This window comes from Brassica napus, chromosome A9, assembly GCF_020379485.1.
Source record: "Brassica napus cultivar Da-Ae chromosome A9, Da-Ae, whole genome shotgun sequence".
Taxonomy (NCBI): Eukaryota; Viridiplantae; Streptophyta; class Magnoliopsida; order Brassicales; family Brassicaceae; genus Brassica; species Brassica napus.
The window spans coordinates 9139068-9163931 of NC_063442.1; the positions used below are offsets into that span (position 1 = coordinate 9139068).

General features: G+C 38.1%; 2 protein-coding genes and 1 non-coding gene across 3 annotated transcripts; 2 read left to right on the top strand and 1 right to left on the bottom strand.

Moving 5' to 3' along the window:
• The first annotated feature begins 1107 nt into the window (after positions 1–1107).
• Positions 1108–3777, top strand: LOC125578033. The gene has a single exon (XM_048740304.1). The coding sequence runs from the start codon at positions 1108–1110 to the stop codon at positions 3775–3777; it is 2670 nt and encodes an 889-aa protein (XP_048596261.1).
• On the bottom strand, positions 1642–1748 carry LOC125578716. Its single transcript, XR_007316799.1, has one exon. It is a non-coding gene; the product is annotated as a small nucleolar RNA R71 (small nucleolar RNA).
• Positions 3778–22000: 18223 nt separating the features above from the next.
• On the top strand, positions 22001–23881 carry LOC106366527 (RHOMBOID-like protein 2). Its single transcript, XM_013806135.3, has 4 exons — positions 22001–22483; positions 22624–22787; positions 22874–23037; positions 23309–23881. The coding sequence occupies exons 1-4, from the start codon at positions 22203–22205 to the stop codon at positions 23657–23659; spliced, it is 960 nt and encodes a 319-aa protein (XP_013661589.1). The 5' UTR covers positions 22001–22202; the 3' UTR covers positions 23660–23881.
• The last annotated feature ends 983 nt before the right edge of the window (positions 23882–24864 follow it).

Genomic DNA, 24864 nt, shown 5'->3' on the forward strand with positions numbered 1-24864 from the left:
TTTCTCTTTCTCTTATTTTCCTATCACCAGCGCCCCCCTATAAAAGGGGAGGCTATCGTTTTCTTAAAGGGACACCAGTTTTACAAGAAACATAGATTGCTCTTTTGGATTTTACGCAACTTGTAAGGGAGAAGGCTCCATCTCTCATTCTCACGAGAAGATTACCCTGAACCCTTTGTCTTTTTACTTATTTTATATGCAGTATTATTCAGGAATCTTGCTTGTGTCATCCTGCTTTATGATTGAATAGTAGGCTAAGTTTGCTTAGGGTTGTAGGGTGTTAGCCGCATGAACTGAACACAAATAAGTGATCTCAACTATCTTCATTCATATTGATCTTACTGCTTGCATTGAACTGATCACTTGATGTTGGATCTATGATTTAATCCTCTAGCTAACCGTTAGGAGATAAGTCGACCTATATTGAATGAGCTTAGTATCCCTAATCAGCGAGAGTAGATATTAGGGTATTAAGTGAACTTATCAGATCTCGCATCTAAAGCTTGCTTTCGCGTCTTGTTCCAAGCGAGAGCTTAGGATTTAAGACCGATACGCATAGGGAATAAGATCACGATAGTGAGTTGTTCCAGCTGAGTGATCTGAGTTCTAGACCGCATTTCATCGCACTTGAATAGTTGTTCAGTTCTGCAATTAACATCCGATCATTGACCCTAAGCAAGCTTCATTTAAATTGAATTCAAATTACCTAGGCATTCTTGTTACTTTTGTCACAATTAATTCTCAAAACCCACTTGTTTCTCAGCTTGACATTGAACTCATAAGAGTAAAGAGTAAACTGGTCCTTTGGATTGAATCTCAAATATTACAATTACCACTGTTAACTTGACAGTAGCAAGGATTCATTTTTAGTGTATCAAGTTTTGGCGCCGTTGCTGGGGACTAAGCTTTTACCTTTATTTTTCAGTTTAATATTTAGTCTGAGATATCTAACTTGCTTTACTTCTTTGTTGGAACAGATGATCCAAGTGCATGACCAGTAGACATACTCGGAGCAACGCACAAGGACCACTACATCAGCTGACTAACGAAGAACTCGCAAGATTAGAAAGACAGAACCGTCAACAGCCAAGAACAACCGACACCAACATGGGTGATCATGACAATATGGATGACCTCACTGCTGCATTGGCACTCATTCAACAACAAATGCAGAATCAGCAACAGCAGATGCAGCAGATGCAGCAAACCATCCAGAATCAGCAACAAGCTGCACAAGAGCAAGCAGCCGAGAACGCTGCGCGAGAGGAGCGTGGTGCTCTTATTGGGGAGCGAAACCTTCCGAGGAATTTTGCTACTAACCGCTCTCCAATCAACCCTCCACCCTGTACTCGACAGGATTATGAGATCAAACTTGCACTGATTGGTCTGGTACGGAAGAGCACATTCAGTGGCCTCACTTCAGACATACCAATGGACCATATAGAGGCCTTTGAGAGGATCTGCAATTTCTCTCGCTCAAATGGAGTGCCACCGGATTACGTCAAGTGCACGTTGTTCCCATTTTCTCTTGAAGGGAAAGCTGCACGTTGGCTGCAATCTCTCCCAACCGGTTCTTTAACCTCATGGGACCAGGTTCGATCAGCATTCCTGAGCCACTTCTACACAAAGTCCAAAACTGCGGCTCTAAGGCATAGAATCTCCAACTTCAAGCAGAAATCTGATGAACCATTTTATGAAGCTTGGGAGAGGTATAAAGAGTACCAGAGGGAATGTCCACACCACGGGTTTGATGACGATTACATATTGGAGGTGTTCTACGATGGAGTGAGCTATGAGTACCTGAACACCCTTGATTCCTCTAGTAACGGAGACTTCATGACTCAGACCACTCCTGGTGCATTCGCGCTGATTGAGAACATGGCTTCTAGTTCACTCAACAAGAACAAGGAGCATGATCGCTCCAAAAGTGTGAACAGCATAGACGACTTAGCGGCGAAGGTGGACCAACTGCTGAAGAGAAACCAGAGCCAGGTCTTCATAATGGAAGAAGCATCTCTTGAGAAGAGTGCGGGGGACAAGGCGTTTGAAGCTGAGCAGGCAGGAGACGATCAGCAGGAAGTGAGTTACGTAAATGGACAACGGTGGCAGCTGAAGAATTATCACCCAAACCCTAACATAAGGAACAATCCACAACTTTTCTGGCCTAAGCAGGACAAACAAGTTGATCCGGCGCAGAACAACCAGGGCCAGTATTCGGGATATCAGAAGAACTATCAACCCCGAACATATGTTCTAAGCCAACCGCAGAGCAATCAGCCTCAAATACAGAACCACCAGAACACTCAAGTCGCTACCTCCACCCCTGTCGCTGTTCCGCAAGATGAAACTAAAACCATGCTGCAGCAACTCCTCCAAGGACAACAGCTCCAAGGGAAAGCGCTGAACCAGGTCACTACCGAGATCAATACTAGGATGAACCATATGTTCGGAGACCTGAGCACCAAATATGATAATGTCGCAAGCCATATGAGACAGATGGACATTCAGATAGCTCAGACTGCCGAGAGTGTCAAGAGACAGCAAGGTACTCTACCTGGTAAAACAGACAAAAACCCCAAGGAGTGCAATGCGGTTCAGCTAAGAAGCGGGAAGCAACTTTCCAAGCCAGAAAGGAGAAGGTTCACCGCGGCTGAGAAAGGCAAGCAGAAAGAGTCAGAGCAACCACCAGCCGACCAAGCAGATGAGGGGAATACAGAGCCGGTAGTTGAAAAAGTCTCGCCAGGCTCAGAACAACCGGGTGAAGCAGTGCGCCCGATTCCAGAGGCTGTTCCTCCTCGCGAATACATTCCAAAAGTCCCTTACCCTGTTCCAGCGAAGGTCATTCGTAAGGACAAGGAGGAAATAAAATGCAGGAAGACGCTGGAAAATCTAACCGTCCGACTTCCCCTGATGGATGCGATTCAGATGATGCCCTCCATGCGTAGCTTTATGAAGGGGTTGATCTCAGGGAAAATATCAGAGGAGAGCGAGTTCATGACAGTTTCCAAGGAGTGCAGCGCAGTGCTTCAGAACAGGCAAATAAAAAAACAAGGAGGTCCCGGCAAATTTGTCCTCTCTATCCAGATTGGGAAGACAGTTTTCGCCTGCTCCTTGGTGGATCTTGGGTCTAGCGTGAATCTCATGCCGTACTCTGTAGCTCTACGACTCGGATACACGCATTTCAAACCAACTAAGATGTCCTTGGTTTTCGCAGACAGATCAGTCAAATCTCCTGTTGGTATTCTAGAGGATCTCCAAGTGAAAGTGGGGAACACCTCTGTTCCAGCAGACTTCGTTGTTCTGGAATTAGAAGAAGAGTCTAAGGACCCTCTCATCTTGGGAAGACCATTCTTATGTACTGTCGGAGCTATCATTGATGTGCGACAGGGGAAGATTGATCTGAATCTTGGGGACATAGTTATGCAATTTGAAATGGATGAGTTGCTAAAGAAGCCGATGTTGGATGGGCAAACCTTTGAGGTCAATGAAGGGGTTGATCTGCTCCAACCACAAGAAGGAATGATCGAGGAGATTCTTACCGAAGACCCACTGGAACTTGCACTGGTGCGTGCTGAAGCCGAGCAGAGTATGGTGAACATTGATGCTGATGGATATGCCAAGATGCTTGACTCCGCAAGGAGTATGGGGAGAATGGTAGCGAGTCTAAGTCTGGGGGAGGATATCAACAGTGCGAGACCACTCCATCTGGAGCGACCCCTAAACCGGACCAACCAGAGGATCCCTGGAGCGAGCTCAAGGCTCCCAAAGTTGAGCTAAAACCCCTTCCCAAAGGGCTCAGGTACGCTTTCTTAGGTCCGAATTCCACATATCCTGTCATTGTGAATGCTGAGCTGAATAATGTGGAAACTGCATTGCTTTTATGCGAGCTTAGAAAATATCGTAAGGCATTAGGATATTCGCTAGCTGACATCCCTGGTATTTCGCCTGATTTATGCATGCATAGAATCCACTTGGAAGATGAATCAATGACTTCTGTCGAACATCAGAGGAGGTTAAACCCGAATCTAAAAGATGTCGTTAAGAAAGAGATAATGAAACTTCTTGAAGCAGGTGTGATCTATGCGATTTCTGATAGTAAATGGGTCAGTCCTGTTCATGTTGTACCTAAGAAAGGTGGGATCACTGTTATCACAAATGAAAAGAATGAATTGATCCCTACTAGGACAGTGACAGGACATCGCATGTGCATAGATTTCAGGAAATTAAATGCAGCAACTAGAAAGGATCACTTCCCACTCCCTTTTATTGATCAAATGCTTGAGAGATTGGCTAACCACCCATATTACTGCTTTTTAGATGGTTATTCAGGTTTCTTTCAGATTCCCATCCATCCAGACGATCAGGAGAAAACGACGTTCACATGCCCCTACGGAACGTACGCTTACAGGAGAATGTCATTCGGCTTGTGCAATGCGCCAGCAACATTCCAGCGCTGCATGATGTCGATCTTTACTGACCTGATTGAAGACATTATGGAAGTTTTCATGGACGATTTCAGCGTCTATGGAAGCTCCTTTAATGTCTGTTTGTCAAACTTGTGCAGGGTTCTTAAAAGATGTGAGGAGAAACACCTCGTACTCAACTGGGAGAAATGCCACTTCATGGTCACAGACGGGATTGTTCTAGGGCACAAGATCTCCGAGAAAGGAATTGAGGTGGATAAGGCAAAGATCGAGGTGATGATGAGTTTGCAACCACCAACAAACGTGAAGGCCATCAGGAGTTTCTTGGGTCACGCTGGGTTTTACTGACGGTTTATCCAGGATTTCTCAAGGATAGCAAGACCACTCACCAGACTGCTCTCTAAGGAGATCAAATTCGATTTCGACAGTGAGTGTCTAGCTGCTTTCCACACCATCAAGGGAGCTCTAGTCAGTGCACCTGTTGTGCAACCACCAGACTGGGACCTACCCTTTGAAATCATGACTGATGCAAGCGATTTTGCAGTTGGAGCAGTACTTGGGCAGCGTAAGGACAAGAAACTTCATGTGATCTATTACGCTAGCAAAACTATGGATGAAGCTCAGTGCAGATACGCTACAACTGAGAAAGAGCTTCTGGCTATTGTTTTTGCTTTCGAAAAATTTAGGTCCTACCTAGTGGGATCTAAAGTGATTGTGCACACAGACCATGCTGCTCTTAAGTACCTGCTCACAAAGAAAGATGCGAAACCGAGGTTGTTAAGGTGGATTCTTCTTCTCCAAGAATTTGATCTAGAGATAAAAGATAAGAGAGGTGTCGAGAATGGGGTCGCTGACCATCTATCCAGAATGAAGATTGAGGACGACACAACTCTTGATGAGGAACACCCAGTTGAACACGTCAACGCGATTGGTCTGTGTTACGCGGAACAATCTCTAAGAACCACATCAGACTGCTCCAGCATCGCGGAACAACCTCCGAGGAAGGCGCCCGATTGTTCTCACATCTCGAAACATCCTGTCGCCTTGATCCAAAAGCAATATCCTCACCTCCCATGGTTTGCTGAGATTGCTAACTATCTAGCTGCTGAAAAGCCACCACTTAAGTTCACAGGAAACGACAAGAGGAAATTCCTGAGAGAGGCAAGGCGTTATGTTTGGGATGAACCGTTCTTGTACAGACAAGGCAAGGATGGTTTGTTCAGAAGGTGTGTTCCAGAGGCAGATATCCCAGGAATTCTGCACCACTGCCATGGTTCATCTTACGCAGGTCATTTCGCTGCATTCAAAACGGTTTCTAAAGTCCTCCAAGCAGGGTTCTGGTGGCCGACTATGTTCAGGGATGCTCAAGCCTACGTAGCCAGGTGCGATGCATGCCAGCGACTTGGGAACATCAGCAAGAGGAATGAGATGCCTCAGAATTACATTCTAGAGGTTGAGGTATTCGACTGTTGGGGAGTCGATTTCATGGGACCATTCCCTGCGTCCTTCAAGAACGAGTACATCCTTGTCGCCGTTGACTACGTGTCTAAGTGGGTAGAAGCAGTAGCAAGCCCTACGAACGATGCAAAAGTGGCGACTAAGATGTTCAGCTCAATCATATTCCCAAGGTTCGGAGTGCCTAGGGTCGTAATCAGCGATGGTGGAACACACTTCATCAACAAGGCATTTCAGGGCCTTTTAAAGAAGAATGGAGTGAACCACAAGGTAGCAACCGCTTACCATCCTCAGACGAGCGGACAGGTTGAGGTGTCCAACAGAGAGATCAAAAGCATCCTGCAGAAAACTGTCAACACTTCGCGAAAGGACTGGTCGCTTAAGCTGGACGATGCGCTATGGGCCTACAGAACAGCCTACAAGACGCCGCTAGGAACGACTCCCTACCACCTTGTGTATGGTAAAGCATGTCACCTCCCCGTCGAGCTTGAATACAAGGCTGCATGGGAAGTCAAGCTACTGAATTTTGACATCAAGCCAGCAACCGAGAGACACATGATCCAGATTCATGAACTGGAGGAGATAAGGCATCTCGCCTATGAAAGCTCCAAAATCTACAAAGAAAAAACCAAGGCCTACCATGACAAGAGGATCATTGCCAGACAATTCGAACCCAACGATAAGGTCTTGCTTTTCAATTCGAGGCTGAGATTGTTCCCAGGGAAGTTGAAGTCTAGATGGTCCGGGCCTTTCACTGTTAAGGAAGTTCGACCCTACGGAGCAGTTGTGTTATTAGACAGAAAAGGCGACGAGTTTGTAGTGAATGGACAGCGCGTCAAGCACTACCTTGCTGACTCCACTATCGCAGAGGGAGAAGAAATTCCCCTAAGCGAGCCCCCATCAGCCTGATCGATTGATCCAAGTCGAGCTAATGACTTTAAACAAGCGCTTGGTGGGAGGCAACCCACTGGTCAGTACATACATTGTCTACATAGTCTGTTCTTTTCCTTCTCCAATTTATTTTGCAGGTAAAAAAAACGGACTCTTCACTCAGAACAACCAACGGACTGTTCTTCTGTTAGAACAACCCATCGACTGTTCCAGGTAAGTGTTCCGAACAAAAAAAAAAAAAAAAAAAGGATAATTTCGGGAACAGTTAGGGTTTTGCCTATTTAAGGCTTCACCCTTCACTTTCTCTTTCAGTCCGCCGTACACTGATCCCCCACTTGCGATTTTCTCTAAACAAACCGCCAAATCTTTGATTCTCAACCGTTTTAAGTGGTTTTGCTTCTCATTTGTTTGGAATCTCGAGTTCTCTCTGTTTTTGCAGATCACTTTACCAGTTTCCACAGGTAAGAGGCACGACAATCCCAACCAAATCGCAACAAACTCGGTTTGCAAGTTCATTTCTAACCGCTTTCATAGATCGATTCTTGTTTAACCACTTGATATCGATCTCCCCTCGTGCTGTTAGGGTTGATTTAGAATATGAACACTCTCCTATTTCACGATTGCGATTTGAGTTTGATTTGGTTGAAATTTGTTGAAGTGAACAGCGGTTTGCAGTTCGCACAAGGAGAGATGGGAATACCTCGATTCCATTTCTTCTGTGTGACATAATAGAACTAATGCTCGATCTTGTTTGCCTTGTAGATGGCAAGAACTAAGCAATCCGCCAAGCGAACGAGAGCCACGTGCAGCACGCCACCCCCGCAAGTGCAGCAACAAACGTCTGCCTCCTACCCATGGCCCCGCGAGCAAGAGGGTGAATTGATTGATCTCGACAGCCCATTGCTCCTAGACTTCAATTGCGAGGGGTGGGATAAGGGGACAGCAGCGCGTTACAACGCCCTCCTCCGAGTTGACATGCTACCCACTCGTTTCTGCCACGCGGAAACTTTGGCTTTGGGATCGACGAGGATGTATTCGAGACGCTGCACGCCATCGGGATTGCTCCTCTGTGCTACACAACGCACGAGCTCTACCCAGACCTTGTTCGCCAGATGCTCGCCACAGCCACGATCACCTACGAGGATTCCGACGCACCCTCCTACGCCAACTGCTCGTTCTCTTTCATGGCAGATGGAGAGTACTGTTGCTTGTCCCTCGACAAGCTCAATGAAATCTATGAGATGGCCACTGAACCGAAGGGGGTAGCGGTGGCGAAAAAGTTCTCTCCCTCTAACGCCTTTTGGGACTGCATTGCAAATGGGAACTTCACAGCCGGGAAGGTCTACCAGTCGCAGATTCGGAACCCCGCGCTTCGTGTCATCGCGAAGATCATCTCAAACCTCCTGTTCGCCAAGGATCTGACCTCGAAGGTCACCAACAGGGAGCTGCAAACCCTGTACACTGGTATTGAGGATGAAATTCGCGCCTCTGGTTCCGGAATTCCCATCCAAAAGGTTAAGACGAATCCCGGTTTCAACTTCATAACCATGATATGCGAGCGGCGACAGTGCCTTATGCACGGCTCGAAGAAGAAAGACAGGAGCGGCAGCCTGCTCACACCGCTTTTCAAGCATTTCGGCATTGATCTCACCAAATACAGCGTCAACAAGGAGGTCCAGTACCTCGACATTAGGTACCTAATGGCGTGCCACATCATGCGAGATGAAGAGACCTACAGCTTTTTCGATAAAGCCGAAACTCAGCTGTTCACCAAACTGCCTCACCCCGAGATCACCAGGTTCAGCGTGTTTGAGAACATACGGTTTCTTCCTCCCCCCGAGCTCCTTTGCACTGATCCACGTGCTGCGGTCCCTGACGAAGACATGGATGATGTTGAGGACATCACCCCTGAAGCCCCCCATCGTACGACCTCGGAGAGCTCGCTGATGTGACCGATGATCAAGCTACAGACGCTGGATGGTGGACTCGCAGCGAAAGAACAACAGCCTCATGCGGAGGATACTCCACCTCATCACTGGGGGATGCATCGGAGGAACAGCCCAGCGCCAGTCCACGACAGATCGCCCACCAAGATCCCACCGTCCAGGCAAGGAGCCCATGGGAACTGGCTCTTCTTCAGAAGAGGTTCATCGCTCGCGCAACAGGCGATCCTTTGACCTAGCCGAGAGCGGCGAGTCCGACTGAGTCCGCAAGGACTATCCTCTATCCATTGTTCTATCCATCTGAACTTTTTATTTTTATTTTTTATGTTTTATGCTGTGTTGCTTTTTGGCTGACCTTAGCTTCATTTCCACCAGGGATGGTGTCGATTAAGTCTGGGGGAAGCACTGTGTGCTGAAACTCTATTTCTTTGTTTCTTTGTTTTTGAGTCAGTCCTTGCGTCATTTTGATGTTTTATCGAGTCAGTTTAGGATCGAGTCAGTTAAAACTCTTGTGGGAATTAGGACCTTGTGATATATTCTTTTAACCACCTCGTGCTCTAACATTCTTATCCAGTGACCTTAGCAGTGATGAAAGAGCCCATACTTGGACCTGGAACACCCTTTGACTCATCTCATTTGACTCTCCAGAAGCTCTCATCCGATCAGGTTACACTGGGTAGACTCAACTCCACCCAACTTGAACCTAATCTTGACTGAAATTCTTCTTTTTATGGGCACTAGATCAGGGAAACGAGACCAACGCTCAGGACTTCTTATTCTTTTTACCAATCTTGCTGATCCTGAGCGGCTAGCTCATTTTTAGCTAGTTCCAACCTTCTACCTAAGCCTTTATTTTCACCCTCATGCACTCTATTTTCAATGTCATATGTGCAGATATGTGCAAAAGGGCCGGAGAGGATAGGATTGACACAGCCCCTTACTCGTTGACGCCTGACACTCAGAGAGAAGAGCAAGCAGATTGAGAACAGTCGAGAAGATCAATCCTTAAAGAAAGGAACAGTCGAAGGCGCATGGAACAATGGCACCCCGTGAGAAACAGAGGATAGACCCCCAGCGGCTGCAAAACATTCGTCCCGATACCTCTCTCCATCTCCACTAAAAAAAAAAAAAAAAAAAACGAATGCTTTAATTTATTTATGATGGAGAGAGTAGATTCGAGATGCATGCTGCTGGAAAAGGGTGAGCAAGAAGTGGGTGCAGATTTTGGAGGAATAAAAAGAAGTCAAGAGCTGGAGAACAGTGGCACGATTGATCCACACTGTAGAACAACCTAATCCGTGAGGCAAAGATGAGTAAGGGTTGTGGGCTTCAACAGATCCGTCCTCTCTTGCTATTTTGCGCGATATCCTGCATGCACTCAAACACGGTAACCCCTAAACACTCTCAGCTCCACCGTAAAACAGCCTATTCCTTATCAACCCGTCTACCCTGAATAGTGCTTGTAATGAGAACCTCACGCTGTTCTTAAATGATTCTTAAAGGAGTTTTGTCTCGATAGTGCAACCTTTTCAGGTATGAGATATAGAGTACGGAGCTGATCTTCGAACAGCAATCGTGGGGTGTTCTGGTAAGGGTGTGCGATCTGATTCTACAGCTTGTATGGTTCAGAGATGTGTGGTAAGAGCATGGTTATTCAGACAAAGCGAGTTCCCGCTCCTTCAAACCTTTCTTCCTGCTCTTGAGGCATGGTCTTGTTCGAGGACAAACAAGGATCTAAGTCTGGGGGAATTGATATGTGGTGTTTTTAATACCAATACATGTGCACTTTGAGCTCATTTTCAGTCCTAATTCGTGTTTAATTTACATCATTCCAGGTTAGGAACAGGTGAAAGAGTAAAGGAGAGAGTTTCAGGAAGTCAGATGCTGTTTTGAAGGATTCAACGTGGAACAGTCATTTAGAACAACCCAAGGGTTGCTCCCGAAGAGATCAAGCATTAGACTGCTCCCGATCATTAAAGAAACTTCCTATTCTAGAGTTTGCCCTAGTTTCGACTTTCTCTTTCTCTTATTCTCCTATCACCAGCGCCCCCCTATAAAAGGGGAGGCTATCGTTTTCTTAAAAGGACACCAGTTTTACAAGAAACCTAGATTGCTCTTTTGGATTTTACGCAACTTGTAAGGGAGAAGGCTCCATCTCTCATTCTCACGAGAAGATTACCCTGAACCCTTTGTCTTTTTACTTATTTTATATGCAGTATTATTCAGGAATCTTGCTTGTGTCATCCTGCTTTATGATTGAGTAGTAGGCTAAGCTTGCTTAGGGTTGTAGGGTGTTAGCCGCATAAACTGAACACAAATAAGTGATCTCAACTATCTTCATTCATATTGATCTTACTGCCTGCATTGAACTGATCACTTGATGTTGGATCTATGATTTAATCCTCTAGCTAACCGTTAGGAGATAAGTCGACCTATATTGAATGAGCTTAGTATCCCTAATCAGCGAGAGTAGATATTAGGGTATTAAGTGAACTTATCAAATCTCGCATCTAAAGCTTGCTTTCGCGTCTTGTTCCAAGCGAGAGCTTAGGATTCAAGACCGATACGCATAGGGAATAAGATCACGATAGTGAGTTGTTCCAGCTGAGTGATCTGAGTTCTAGACCGCATTTCATCGCACTTGAATAATTGTTCAGTTCTGCAATTAACATCCGATCATTGACCCTAAGCCAACTTCATTTAAATTGAATTCAAATTACCTAGGCATTCTTGTTACTTTTGTCACAATTAATTCTCAAAACCCACTTGTTTCTCAGCTTGACATTGAACTCATAAGAGTAAAGAGTAAACTGGTCCTCTGGATTGAATCTCAAATATTACAATTACCACTGTTAACTCGACAGTAGCAAGGATTCATTTTTAGTGTATCACATACCCTGAGGTTTTAACTGTTTTGAATTTATTGATTTGGTTTGTTTGGAAAGATTAGAAAATTGTTATGTATATTTGATTGGAATTTTATACATTTAGAAATATATATATATATATATATATATATATATATATATATATATATGCATCTTGTTGCTGTTATGGGTTACAATAATATATCTATATGATGCCATTGATAACATGACTGAACATAGGACTTTTGGAGGAATAATTATTAACATAAGTATGATATGAATGAAGACTTAAAGTTATGATTTTAATTTTATTTAAAACTAAAATTGTTGTCTATTGCTCTGTATACAGGTCCATCAGCTATAGGAGAAGAACTACAGCTTGAGGTTACAGTTATTAAGAAAGGTGTCATATTTTTTGTATGACACTGTAGTTTAGTTATTAAAAACAGATCATAGTAAGTGAAGATGAAAGCTTCTCGTTACAGTCTTCTTATAACATTCAATTGGCGTGATATTTTGGACACTGTAATTTAGTTAATGGAAACAAATTATGCTGAAGTCTTGAAGTCATTAAGTCATTATTTCCGATTTGGTAGGAAAAGTTCTAGTTAGGAATATGCATTAATTAATCAGAAAAAACAATATTATTTAAAGGAATGATTATTTAAAGCTTCAGTGGCATTGTAATGTAAATAAGTTAAAATTTAAGGGCAATTTTTAAGGGTATTTCTAACCATACTCTATTTTTCACTCCAAACTCAATTATGGAGTAAAATCTTCTCCAATCTCACTCCATATTCAACTATAAAATTGAGTAGTAATGACTAGGGTTACTCCATTTATGACTTAATGACTTCAAGACTTCAGCATAATTACTCTATTTTGGAGTTGAACTTTTTCTATTTATGAAATGGTATTTTTAATCTTTAATGTTTTTATTTCATACTTAAAATAATATAATAACATGCAAAAAATATAATACTCCGCAATAGATTATTTAATAGTTTACATAAACTATGCATAAACTCATAAAAGTCAAAACAAAGAATAAATAAATATAATATAATATAAATAAGTAATTTAATAATTAATTCGATAAAAAAATTTCGAAACTACCAAAATCGGTGAAGTATTATTCAAACGGAATAGATGAATTTTTTATTCTTGTTGGTAAAAATATTGATTGATAACATTTGTACTTGTTGAACTTGATATATGCACAAACAATAGGACCAAATACATAATTCAAATTACAAAACAAAACTTTGTTTTTGTTTATGTTCTTTTAATGCATATAAATATTTTTGAATTAGAAAAATTGCATATGATAAAAACTGCACGAATTGAAATTGGAAGATAATCTCTAGTGGTATTCTTAATGATAAAAATTTAATTTAAATAAAATGTATTATTATGAAAATTTTGTAAACATAAAATAGTTGGGTTAATTGTTAAATTTTTATAAGTTGAAGGTACTACTAACAATTATTAACTAAATGAAAAAGGAATATTTTTTTCTTTGGAGTAAAAAATGGAGTAATACATTGGAGTAAAACTTAACTTTATTTTGGAGTTACACCATTTTGAAGTAAAATTTAGAGTAATACATTGGAGATGCTTTAAGTGTACTTATATTTTAATAAGATAGATTGTTTCTAGCTAACCAACTCTCTTTGGCACGTATTGTTGTATGCATGTGGGTTGGGCTTGTGATTGTAAGTATTCATCTAGCCGTTGTAATCTTTACCACTTCTTCTTGCTCAAAAGTTGTTACAGCAAAGTGAGATAGAGAGAGAAGAATGTGTGTAATCGGAAGCTTGTTTTTGAAGAAAGGCTTGTGTAATCGGAAGCTTAAGATTGTAAAAGCACCATTATCAGTAAAAACTGTAAAGGGTTCTAAAAGGAAAAAAAAAATCATTATTTTAGTTACAAGATTATATGTTTAGTTTTTCAGAATATGTTAAAAATTAACAGATTGACACCTGTGTTTTTAGTAAATCACAGGTTATTAAAAGTCAGTTTTACCCTTTCTCTCTCATGTATTTATGATTTTATCTTTTTTTTTTTAATTTTAGGAACTTCTACTACAACCTATTATTGGAGGTGTTCTAAGTCGCCAAAGAACTAGTGGATTGTTGGAGGAGATCCATCTCAGTGTTATACTCACTATGTTCTAAAATAATCGATGTTTTGGATTAAGACACAAGAATTAAGACATTCATTTAAAAAAAAAAAGTAACATTAAAAATATAAAGTAATACTAATTCAACTAATCATAAAAATATCATAAAACATTATTGGTCATACAGTTTTTAATAAAATTAAAACTAATATCAAAATATCATGTATTTTAAAATTTCATAACTCTTCAAAACATCATTTATTTTGAAATGGATTGAGTAACTTATAAATGCTTTTTGGATTGAGAAGTGAGATGAACATTGAGTAAACAAATTATGTTATTTTTTTATTTTTTTTCTTAATTAGTTATAGTCTTTGTGCAAGTTTAATCGCAGACTAAGGTTTGTGATCGCAAGTGAATTTAAGAGAAAATTGAATTGAAGTTAGTTTACAAAAAAAAAATTGGATTCAAGCTTTAACAAAATGTGATTTAGCACTAAATTTGATTTAGCACTATGTCCATTCTTTAGCACTAAATGTGATTTTCTCAAAATCTACCAAACAGCAGATATAACATATAAAAAAAGTTCACCAATTTCAAACCAGCAGCACAAAATTACCCACTCTGTACTTAAACCACTAGTCTACTAGTTTTCATGAGTCTATCTCACTTGAGTGTGCTTTTTTCCTTCTTCTATCGCAGTGTATGATTGATAATGATAATAAATAGAAATCTAAACAATCAAATGATAGTCTGATACTAATAGAAAGGTAAGATAAATGTTAAGTAATAATTCTCTATATATTTAAAAAGAAACATTACAACATTTGAGGTAACCATGTGCCATCATCACAATGATTTTTAGAATATCTATAGAAATATATTGGTTCATCTAAATATATAATAAGCTTCTAATTAAACAAACCATAAATTAATTATTAATGTTCTTCATTCTTTTCATAAATAAAAATTACGGAATTGTCTAATGTGGCTAAAGTATATATGACAATTAGTGATTTTGAAATATAAAGATTTGATAAAAATTAGTGTATCCTCTATCATTTTTTTTCAATTTTAACTTATTGAAATAAATTAAACAACCACATTAACCATATAATATAAATTTAGATTTTTCCATGTATGTTATATTTTAAATTTTTTAAAACGACTACAAAAAACTAAAACTGTTAAAAGTTTTACTTTAAAAATTTTGTGAACAATGATTTAATTTTTTTGATATGACAAGATACAAATGTTTACAAAATCATATAAGTATGAAGACTCATTTAATAGATATTAAGATTTTATATATATATATATATATATGTATACATATATATACATATGTATGTACATATTGATATCGTTTAAATTAACTGTACACCATATAAAATACATAAATATTTTAATTTTGAAATTTTTGTTGAACAATTTTTTTGATAAAAGCTTTTAACAAATATTGACAACTTAATAGTTAAATTTAAAATTTTGCATTGAATTTTTTTTAAAAAAAATATATATTACAAAAATTATTAAACATAACACAATGAAAAATTTTGTTATCAGTGACTCAAAGTTATTTTTATAAAAAGATACAAATGATCAAAAAACAATATAAATTGGAAAATTATTTAATAAATATCTATATTAAAAATGTACTATATATCTTTATTAAAGACCATATAAAATAAAAAGTGTATGTTTGGATTAAAAAAATTTTTTTATGTGTTCGCATCAATTTGATAATATACGTAATAGTTACTGATCTTTTAATATTTAATATTTTTTTTCATAATATGTAAGAGAATATATAATACGTAAAAATAATTTATATATAATGTTCACGCAAGACACAAATCTTAATCTAGTTTTAATACCTTAAGAAAAGTCAAACAATAAACTTTTTCTTTTATTTCCGTTTAATTTTAATCCTCAGGTTTTCAATGGTGAGGTTGATGCTTACCCAAACAAACCCTTAGAGCATCTTTATCCCTAGAACCCATTAGGGTCTCTTAATCAATTGTTTAGTAATAAACTTGTGTTAAAACCTTTAGTTAAGAGACACCTAAATTTGTGTCCTCCATTGCAAGTTTTTTAAGTAGGTTCTTAAAAAAAAATTTGAAAAAACTTGAGAAAGAAGAAAGAACCTGAGAAAGAACATTTGATCTTGTGAATACACTTTCATTATTCATCAACTCAAGGGAATGAATTAACGATAGGAATCTCTCGGTGATTATTATGATAATCATGAATCTGTTAAAACGTAAAGCAGTCCAACTTAAACAAAGCATGGTAAAACGAGATACACTAACCTCACAAGAGGGAAATGAGATAAACCTGCCAACATCCCGGCCGCACCGTATCTCCGACTCTCCTTCATCGTATCCACAGAATCTCCTGCGCCTCCGCGGTGGTGATGACGGCCCCGAGAGACATGACGGAGAGGCAGACGATGGGGATGGAGATGGAATTGGGAATTAGAAAGATAAGCAATTGTACTAAAATGATATTCTTTAGCAGAAAGAAACAGACAACTTCCAGATTATAAATCACCAAACAAGAAGCCCTTGCCTTTCCTGCACTCAATAAAACTATGAACTAACAACAGTTACAGTAATAGTATTCAATAGCACAGACCAAACCAAGAAGAAGAAACAGACAACTTATTAAATTATCAAATATCAATCACCAGACAAGAACCCATTGCTTTTTTTACACACAAGAAGACTCCAAACTCACAACGAATTACAATAATAGTATCAATCATCAGACAAGATGCCATTGCCTTTTTAACACACAAGAAGACTCACAAACTAACAACGAGTTACAGTAATACTATGAAACACACAAACCAACCCCTAGAAGGGGAACTGGGATTGATTTTACTAAATCAAGTCAACTCTTATACTAAAACTTGAATTACTTATCAAAGTCTGAGACTTTAAGAATGGTGAAGGGTAGGGATGTTAACATGGGTAATTACCTATGGGTTTACCCAAACCCCCTAATAATGGGTTGGGTTTCTACCCGTCTAAGATTTATTGGGTCAACCATGGGTATTAATTTTAAAATCCATATTTATGTTGGGTAAATATAAAGGGTAGTGGTGTACCCATGGATTTTCAGTTATATTATTATATATTTTACTATTTTTTAATTAAATTATATAAAATTTGCAAAAACGTATTTTCCGTCAAAATCAAAAAATGATTTTTTCCGCCAAAACCGTAAGAATAAATTATCTCACAGAAACCAAAATATGAGTTTTCACGCCAAAACCGAAAAATCGAGTTTTTCTGCCGAAATCGCGTAACTGACTTTTCCCGCCAAAACCATAAAACCAAGTTTTCCCGTCAAAACCGCAAAACCGAGTGTTCCCGTCAAAACCGCAAAACCAAGTTTTCCGCCAAAACCGCAAAACCGAGTTTTCCGACTGAAAACCGTAAAACCGAGTTTTCCCGCCAAAACCGCAAAACCAAGTTTTTTCGCCAAAACTGCAAATCCCAATTTTCTCGCCAAAACCGCAAAATCCAATTTTCCCGCCAAAATCGCAAAACTCAATTTTCCGCCAAAATCAAAAAATCGTGTTCTCGCCGAAACCAAAAAACCGAGTTTTCCCGCCGAAACCGTAAGACCGAGTTTTCTCGCCAAAACCGCTTGCAAGTTTTTTCGCCGAAACCAAAAAATCGAGTTTTCCCGCCGAAACCGAAAAACCGAGTTTCCCGCCGAAACGAAAAAATCGAGTTTTTCCGCCGAAACCGAAAAATCAAGTTTTTCCGCCAAAACTGAAAAATCAAAATTTTCTGCCGAAATCGCAAAACCGATTTTTTCCGCCAAAATCGAAAACACGTTTTTCCGCCAAAATCGTGAACGAGTTTTTACGCTAAAACAAGTTTTTCTATAAAATTACGAAATCTTGTTTATATATTGAAGCTCACATTAATGATATTAATATTTTACATGATTTTTTAAAAAATAAATAAGATAATACTTTGGGTACCCATGGATAAACCTATACCATATTGGGTTATTTTTTGGGTCTGGATTTCAAGATTGATGTTTATGGGTTTTTGCGGGTTGGGTATAAACTGGGTTGGGTTATCTGTGAGTTGGGCTGGGCTGGGTTATTTTACCCTACCTTAACATCCCTAGTGAAGGGTATGGTTCCAAGTGAAGATCAAAAGAGATAAGAAAAAAAAAAGGGACTGACTTTGATGAGAAGGATGAGGAGAGCGGTCGATGGCTTGAAGCTCTCTAGCTGGCAAACATGTCCTCAATCTCGAGGTTCTGATTGTTCGATGGCGTTTCCGGTGATGTGATTCCCGGAAAACGATCAGTCGGCGACGGGGAAGAGTCAGAAGACGGTGACGGTTGCGGTTGATAAACCATCCAGGACTTCGCGTTGAGTCCCACGCCGAGGATGACGATCGTGAGGAAGCTCGTGATGTAGCAAGGAAGCTCCCGAGGAGGAGTCGTCGTCGTCGATGATTTTGTTCTTCGCAAAGTGATTTTGCCTTTCTCGTATTCTCCTCCCAAAACTCTATCAAAGCTACACGTGGCATACAAGAGACGTTGCTTGTGTGGCCTAATTAAGATACGTCTTCAATGATAATTGCCTTTTTTTCATTTTTTTTTAATTCCTAATTTTATTAAAAACCCCCCATAAGATCCCCGATAAAGATGCTCTAAGAGTGAATTCTATCGAAGCCTTCTAATCAGTATTACAAGTCATGCTTTCTGTATTCTCATGATACGTGACTTGTAGTTTATAAATAATGATGGTCACACTCCTTTTCTTTCTTTTCCTCTAGATTTCTTTTCTTTATGTGGAAGGTATGTTTTTGCTCAAATCCAATGAAATATTGGTTCTGACTTTTAAAACTTAAGAAGATAATATATATAAATATAGTATCCTAAACTGCTAAAAATTATTTAAATTTTTACAAATACTTATTTAGGAACAATCATATGACCAGCTTGGCGGTATTGCATAATGATTCAATATCACTAATGGTTCCCCGAAAAATACAGATCAATACAAACTTGTTAAATCATTTAACAACTTTTAAATAGTTTAAATCAATTTATTTTGCAAAACAAGCAATAGAACCTTTGCTATAGTAATATATTTTTAAAATACAAAAATACTACATTTAAGACAAATAAACGCTTTAATAGTAAATAACTAAATACCTAATCTTTCTCTCTTATTTATCTTTCTACTACTACCTGATTTTTTTTATTTGGGCTCGATCTCCGCCTCTCGATCTCCTTCTCTCCAACCTTGATTTCAGCTCTCGGTTGATTCCCCATCCCCTCGGTAGGATTGTCGCATCTTCAAACTTCTTCTCATCTTCAAAGTTGCTTTGTGCGTCTTGCATGGAAATCGATAGTTGGATCAACTATCTGTAATTGAAGTTGCGGAGATCAAAAGCAGAGATCTGTGGATAATGGGTTTAGCTTGTTGGATGGCTCCCTTGACAGCTCCGGCGGTAACAACTCCGATGGTTTGGTTATTCATGGTCTAAAATCGTCTTGGCGGTTCCCCGTTCTCAACGGCCTGTTTCCAATGTGTTCTGGTGGTTGTCGTAAAGTCACTCTTTTACGGCATGATTGACACGTGATTTCCCTCTCACGCTAATCTAATGCGTGGTATGCAAATGGAAAACCAAGTTTCAATGGGCAACCGAATTTTAATGAGATTTTTGTTGTGTGCTCTTGTATGGATTTTTGTTTTTTATTTTGGGCTTTATGCATCTCTTGTGTAAGCTTTGGGCCTCGTTTGTAGTTCTTGGATTATTTATATTTCAAAGATGACAAAATAAGTAAATAACTAAATAACCATGTTTGAAAAAATGTGTTAAGTGATTAAAAAGACGTTGAAAAAGCGCGAAACGGACCAGCGGATTGGAGTTATTCAGCAAATAAATCAGAAAAAATCACTGTTCTTTTTTATAGATTTATAGATGATAAGTTTGAAATCACATATGTGCCTTGCATTTGATATGTACTGTCTAAATCTTACAAGAAAAATATGAAAAATCACTGAAATAAAAAAGGAAATATAACGGGAAGTTGCAGAGAAATCGCAGTGAAGACAAGACTAAATTGATCATTTCTAATTCATTTAACCTAAAATTAAATAAAATTTAACAAAATAGGACCTTTATACCTTAGTTCTAAGTGGTATTTAAACACAAGTTACCAACCAGTAGACTACAAGAAAACAACACTATATATATGCATACTACTGATCCATGTTCGAAAACACGGCCTAGGCGCTATTCGGAGGTTAACCGCGGCAAATATGCTCAAATCAATGTAGCCAGGCGTTGATCTGCGTAAGATCGCATAAATTCCGCGTTGACCGTCTAATTCCTGCCTAATTCCCGTCTAGTTCCTGCAAAATTTCTGCGTTGACCACCTAAGTTTTTTTTCATCTGTGTAAAGTTGAAACACAGTTGATTATTAGACAGATTTTATATAATTATTCATTACTAAATAATTACAATTAGCTATTAAACCTAAAACAAACACATAATTACTGCATATATGGATTTTTTCGTACCAAACACACCAAAATCGAAATGTTCGACGATTCAAAAAGAAGTTGTTTAAAATTATATATAAAAAATATAATTATATCTAAGAACATGTGTTATTATGTTTAAAATTAGTTAAATATATTATAAATATATTAAATTGTATTTAAAACTAGGCTTTGCGTAATTTCTGAGTATTCTTTGATTTTTTGATAACTCGTTAGGCCCGAAATTATCATCCGACTAGCGTACTTCCAAACAGGCTACTAATTGATAAACCTAAAACAGATATAAAATCTCTAAAGCCACTCTCCAATTAATTCTGGTTTACTTTGATTGCGCCTAGCGAGTCCCAAACCGGTAAATACTGAAATTATACAATTTTTATCGAGAATTCGGCCAAAAAAAACACGAACTTTACACGAATCGCCAAAAAAAATCTGTACTCGAGTCTGGCCAAACAATTATTGTACTTTTATTGATTTTTTTAGTTTATTAAGCAACTTAAGATTGACTGACCATTTTAGCACACCGTGAACCCACAGTTAAGACAGTGTTAAATGTTGGCGTTAAGCGAAACAACGTCGTTTTCAAATGAGATGAAACGACATCGTTTCACATGATTTGAAAATAAAAAGAAGTACACCCCTGGATTCGAATTCAGGTTGATTAGGACTAATGGCAAGGTATTTTACCACTGGGCTAGTGACATTTTCAATTGAGTTACTAACACATTTAATTTTATTTGGTACTGGCTGAATATAAAACAATTCTCTAAAAACTTTATAAAATTAATTTTGAAATTAAAATTAAAAATAAAATTTTATTTGTTCTTTAAAAAATCAAAAATCTTCCAAAATTTTCATTTCTTTTAAATTCCAAAAATTTTTAAAAAAATACCCACATATTACAAAAAATACCCACAAATTTAAATTCCAATTCCAAAAAATTTAAAAATTCAAAGAAAATGCAAAACAAATTAAAATTACAATTATCAGCTAAAAATTAAAATCGCACTCATAATGGGTACAATATTTATTTTAAGCATTTTAATTTAATTTTAATATGTGGGTATCTTTTTATGTGTGTATAATTAATTTCAATTTTTTTGCAATTGTTTAAAAAAAATTGAAAATTTTGAAAGATTTTTGATTTTTTTTAAAGAAAAAATAAAAATTTATTTTTAATTTTAATTTCAAAATTAATTTTAGAATTTTTTTATTGTTTCAATTTTTTAGAATTTTAAAGATCTTTTATAGTTAATAAAATTTTTTTTATATTCAATATGTACCAAATAAAATTAAATGTGTTAGTAACTCTATTGAAAGTGCCACTAGCCCAGTGGTAAAATACCTTGCAATTTCTCCCAACCAACCTGAATTCAAAATCAATAGTCTACTTCTTTTTATTTCACTTAACGTCAACAATAAACGATGTTAAATTTTCGAAAACATTGTTAATTAATTCTAAAGTGAATGAAAATTTTATGTTTTTTTGATCAACTCAAAAGTTCATGTTTCTTTTAGCAATTCATGCGAAGTTCGTGTTTTTTTTTTTGCCGAATTCTCAATTTTTATGTTCTCTTTTCTTTCAAAAATATATATTTTTTCTTTTCATTTGTTTTGACGTCTGAGTTGTGTTTTTACGTCAGAAAAGAAACCTTGGAGAGGAGCTGGCACCACCGCCTAACTCGCCATTGACACACCACCAAAAAGCTCTCTCTATTCTTCACTTTTATTCCACAAAGATAGATACAGACAATAATAATACTTACAACTTTTGCCTCAAATTCTCAACTCTTACAGATGCTCTGTCTCAATCTCTTGTCCCTCTAATTCATCCTCCTGTCTTTCTTCCAAGCTACTTCTCCTCTGCTTTCGTATTTGTTCCGTTAATCAAAGTTTCTATTTATATAAGCAAGATTTTGAGAGGTGCGTGAGAGATAGAAACAGAGAGTAATGGCGAACAGAGATGTGGAGAGAGGTGGGAAGCAAAACAGAGGAGTTCATAACAACAACAACTATTTCTATGACGAAAGCTCCCGCAACACTCACTGGACTCCATGGCTGGTCCCGGCGATCGTTGTGGCGAATCTCGCCGTCTTTATCGCCGTTATGTTCGTTAACGACTGTCCTAAGAAAATCAACGGACCAAACAAAGCTTGCGTCGCTAGGTTCCTCGGAAGATTCTCGTTTCAGCCACTTAGAGAGAATCCTCTGTTCGGCCCATCTTCTTCTACGTAAGTTTAGCTCGAGAATTTCAAGAACTCGTGAAGTTTAATCTTATGGGTACCTCGAAAGTCTCAATCTTGCTTCCTTGGAAGCTTAGCTCAAGCTTGTCTAGAATTTGTTAAGACTCACTCCTCTGTTTTTGTTTCAGATTGGAGAGAATGGGAGCATTGGAGTGGAGGAAAGTAGTACATGAGCATCAAGGATGGAGACTCGTCACTTGTATGTGGCTACACGCTGGTATCATTCATCTTCTTACCAATATGTTGAGTTTGATCTTCATCGGTATCCGCCTTGAGCAGCAGTTTGGCTTCAGTAAGTTCTTTGCCTTTACGTACAAAGCACTCTTTCTTTCATTAAGTTTTCGACTCTTTTCATTAATCGCCAATTGAATTGTGCAGTAAGGGTCGGGCTTATCTACTTAGTATCTGGTTTCGGTGGAAGCATACTCTCGTCTCTCTTCCTTCAAGAAAGTATCTCTGTTGGTGCTTCTGGTGCTCTCTTCGGACTTCTTGGAGCTATGTTATCTGAACTTCTCACCAATTGGACTATCTATGCCAACAAGGTACTTATTAGACCTGGACTTTTCCTTTTTGGTTCGTTTCTTTCGGATATTTATAAAGTTCGGTTTAGGTTTGGTTCGGATAATAAGATTGGGATTTATGTATATGAATTGTATTTCGAATATTCGGATTTTCATTTGTTTTTCGGTTCGGTTTTTGTTTTTTAGGTATAGAAAAATAGGAACCCTTCATATATGTGTGAACCAGTTCGGTTGTGTAGGCAATGCGGTTTATCTTTAGTACTTTCTTTTCTAAAGGTATGTTGTTTTGCAGGCGGCTGCTCTTGTCACACTCCTATTCATCATAGCAATCAACTTAGGACTAGGCTTGCTGCCTCGGGTTGACAATTTCGCGCACATTGGAGGGTTCTTAACCGGGTTATGCCTCGGGTTTATCCTCCTTGTCCGGCCACAGTACGGCTGGGAAGCTTCCCGCACCAACACTTCCGTTACCAAACGCAAGCATAGCATGTACCAGTACGTGCTGTTCGTAGTCGCAGCGGTTCTACTTGTGGTTGGGTTAACTGTTGGATTGGTGATGCTTTTCAAAGGAGAGAATGGGAACAAGCATTGCAAATGGTGTCATCGCCTCAGCTGTTTCCCTACTTCTAAATGGACCTGTTAATCATCATCATCATCATCATCATCATCATACTTTGTAACCTTCTTATATGTGTTCTTGTAATATCTTGGTTTCTTTTGCCTCTGACCTCTCTAGCCTTTTATAACATACATGTACATTATTACTAAATTCGTCTTGTGTAAAAAGGGGAAAGAAACAAAAGAGTGTATTACATTTGAAAACCATACTAAACTCTCAACAGAAATAAATAGTATTTTTCACTAAGGTAATCTCAACCAGTATTTCATTGTAGAGTGCTTCATACATTGGTATTCTTTTGAATTGTCAATTAAGCAACAAAAATAGATTGAGTTACGTTTTTCGAGAAAACGGTTAAAAAACTCTCAAATTACACAAACAAAATTTTTAAATAATTTAATTTTTTTTTTGATAAATGTAGGGATCCATCTACCGAGGTCAACCGACTAATTCATCCATAACATTCTATGTATTTTCGCTATCTAAGGCAAATCAAATGGCCAACAGGGATCGGGTTTCGCCGTATTGGATATTTAAGCTATTATAATTTTTTAACTTTTTAAAATTGTCTATTTTATATAAAACTTTTGTTGACCAAACGGTTTTAGATATCTAAAAAGTCGACATTAAACTAATTTAATAGTTGATTTTTCGTGCATCTAAAATGGTGAAGGTTTAAAATGGACAGTTTCAAAAAAATTAGAGATTAAAATGTACAAAAGTTTTTTTTTTTTTGAAAGATATAAATTTTAGATAGTTTTCACTCTTTGAACTAAAATATCTAATTATTTTTACTTAGAACTTCTTCAAAATCAAATCTTGATTCATTATTGACAAATTAATCACGAGACACAAGTTTTGAAGTGTGCGGGTGTGTTTACACACATCAGTGAAAATTTTGAATTTAGATTTTGAAGTGACTATGATCTTTTGATTTTGCAGCTACAACTTTACGTTCAGATAATACAGATGCAAACGGTTTCTTAGCTCATTTAGCTGCTTAAACCATTGTAAAACAAACCAAAAACATGAACTAAAATAGAGAAAATGTAATTAACTAACTTAGTGTTTTTTTTTAAGTAACTAAAACGAGAAATCTGTTAAAACTTGGATCTTTCAAAACGAAACAAAAAAAAACATAGACTTCTCATTAATCTGTTTTAGAGCTTGATTGGTTTTCCCGCTACCACCCGCAAACGCAGCTTTTGCGATTGGTAGCGGTTGACAGC

What these genes read in the sequence shown, in the direction of transcription:
- LOC125578033 (XM_048740304.1), top strand. Translation starts at nt 1,108, where the DNA reads ATGGGTGATCATGACAATATGGATGACCTCACTGCTGCATTGGCACTC.
- LOC106366527 (XM_013806135.3), top strand. Translation starts at nt 22,203, where the DNA reads ATGGCGAACAGAGATGTGGAGAGAGGTGGGAAGCAAAACAGAGGAGTT. An exon ending in TGAGCAGCAGTTTGGCTTCA is followed by an intron (nt 22,788 to 22,873) that starts GTAAGTTCTTTG and finishes TGAATTGTGCAG; the next exon opens with TAAGGGTCGGGCTTATCTAC. An exon ending in GGACTATCTATGCCAACAAG is followed by an intron (nt 23,038 to 23,308) that starts GTACTTATTAGA and finishes GTTGTTTTGCAG; the next exon opens with GCGGCTGCTCTTGTCACACT.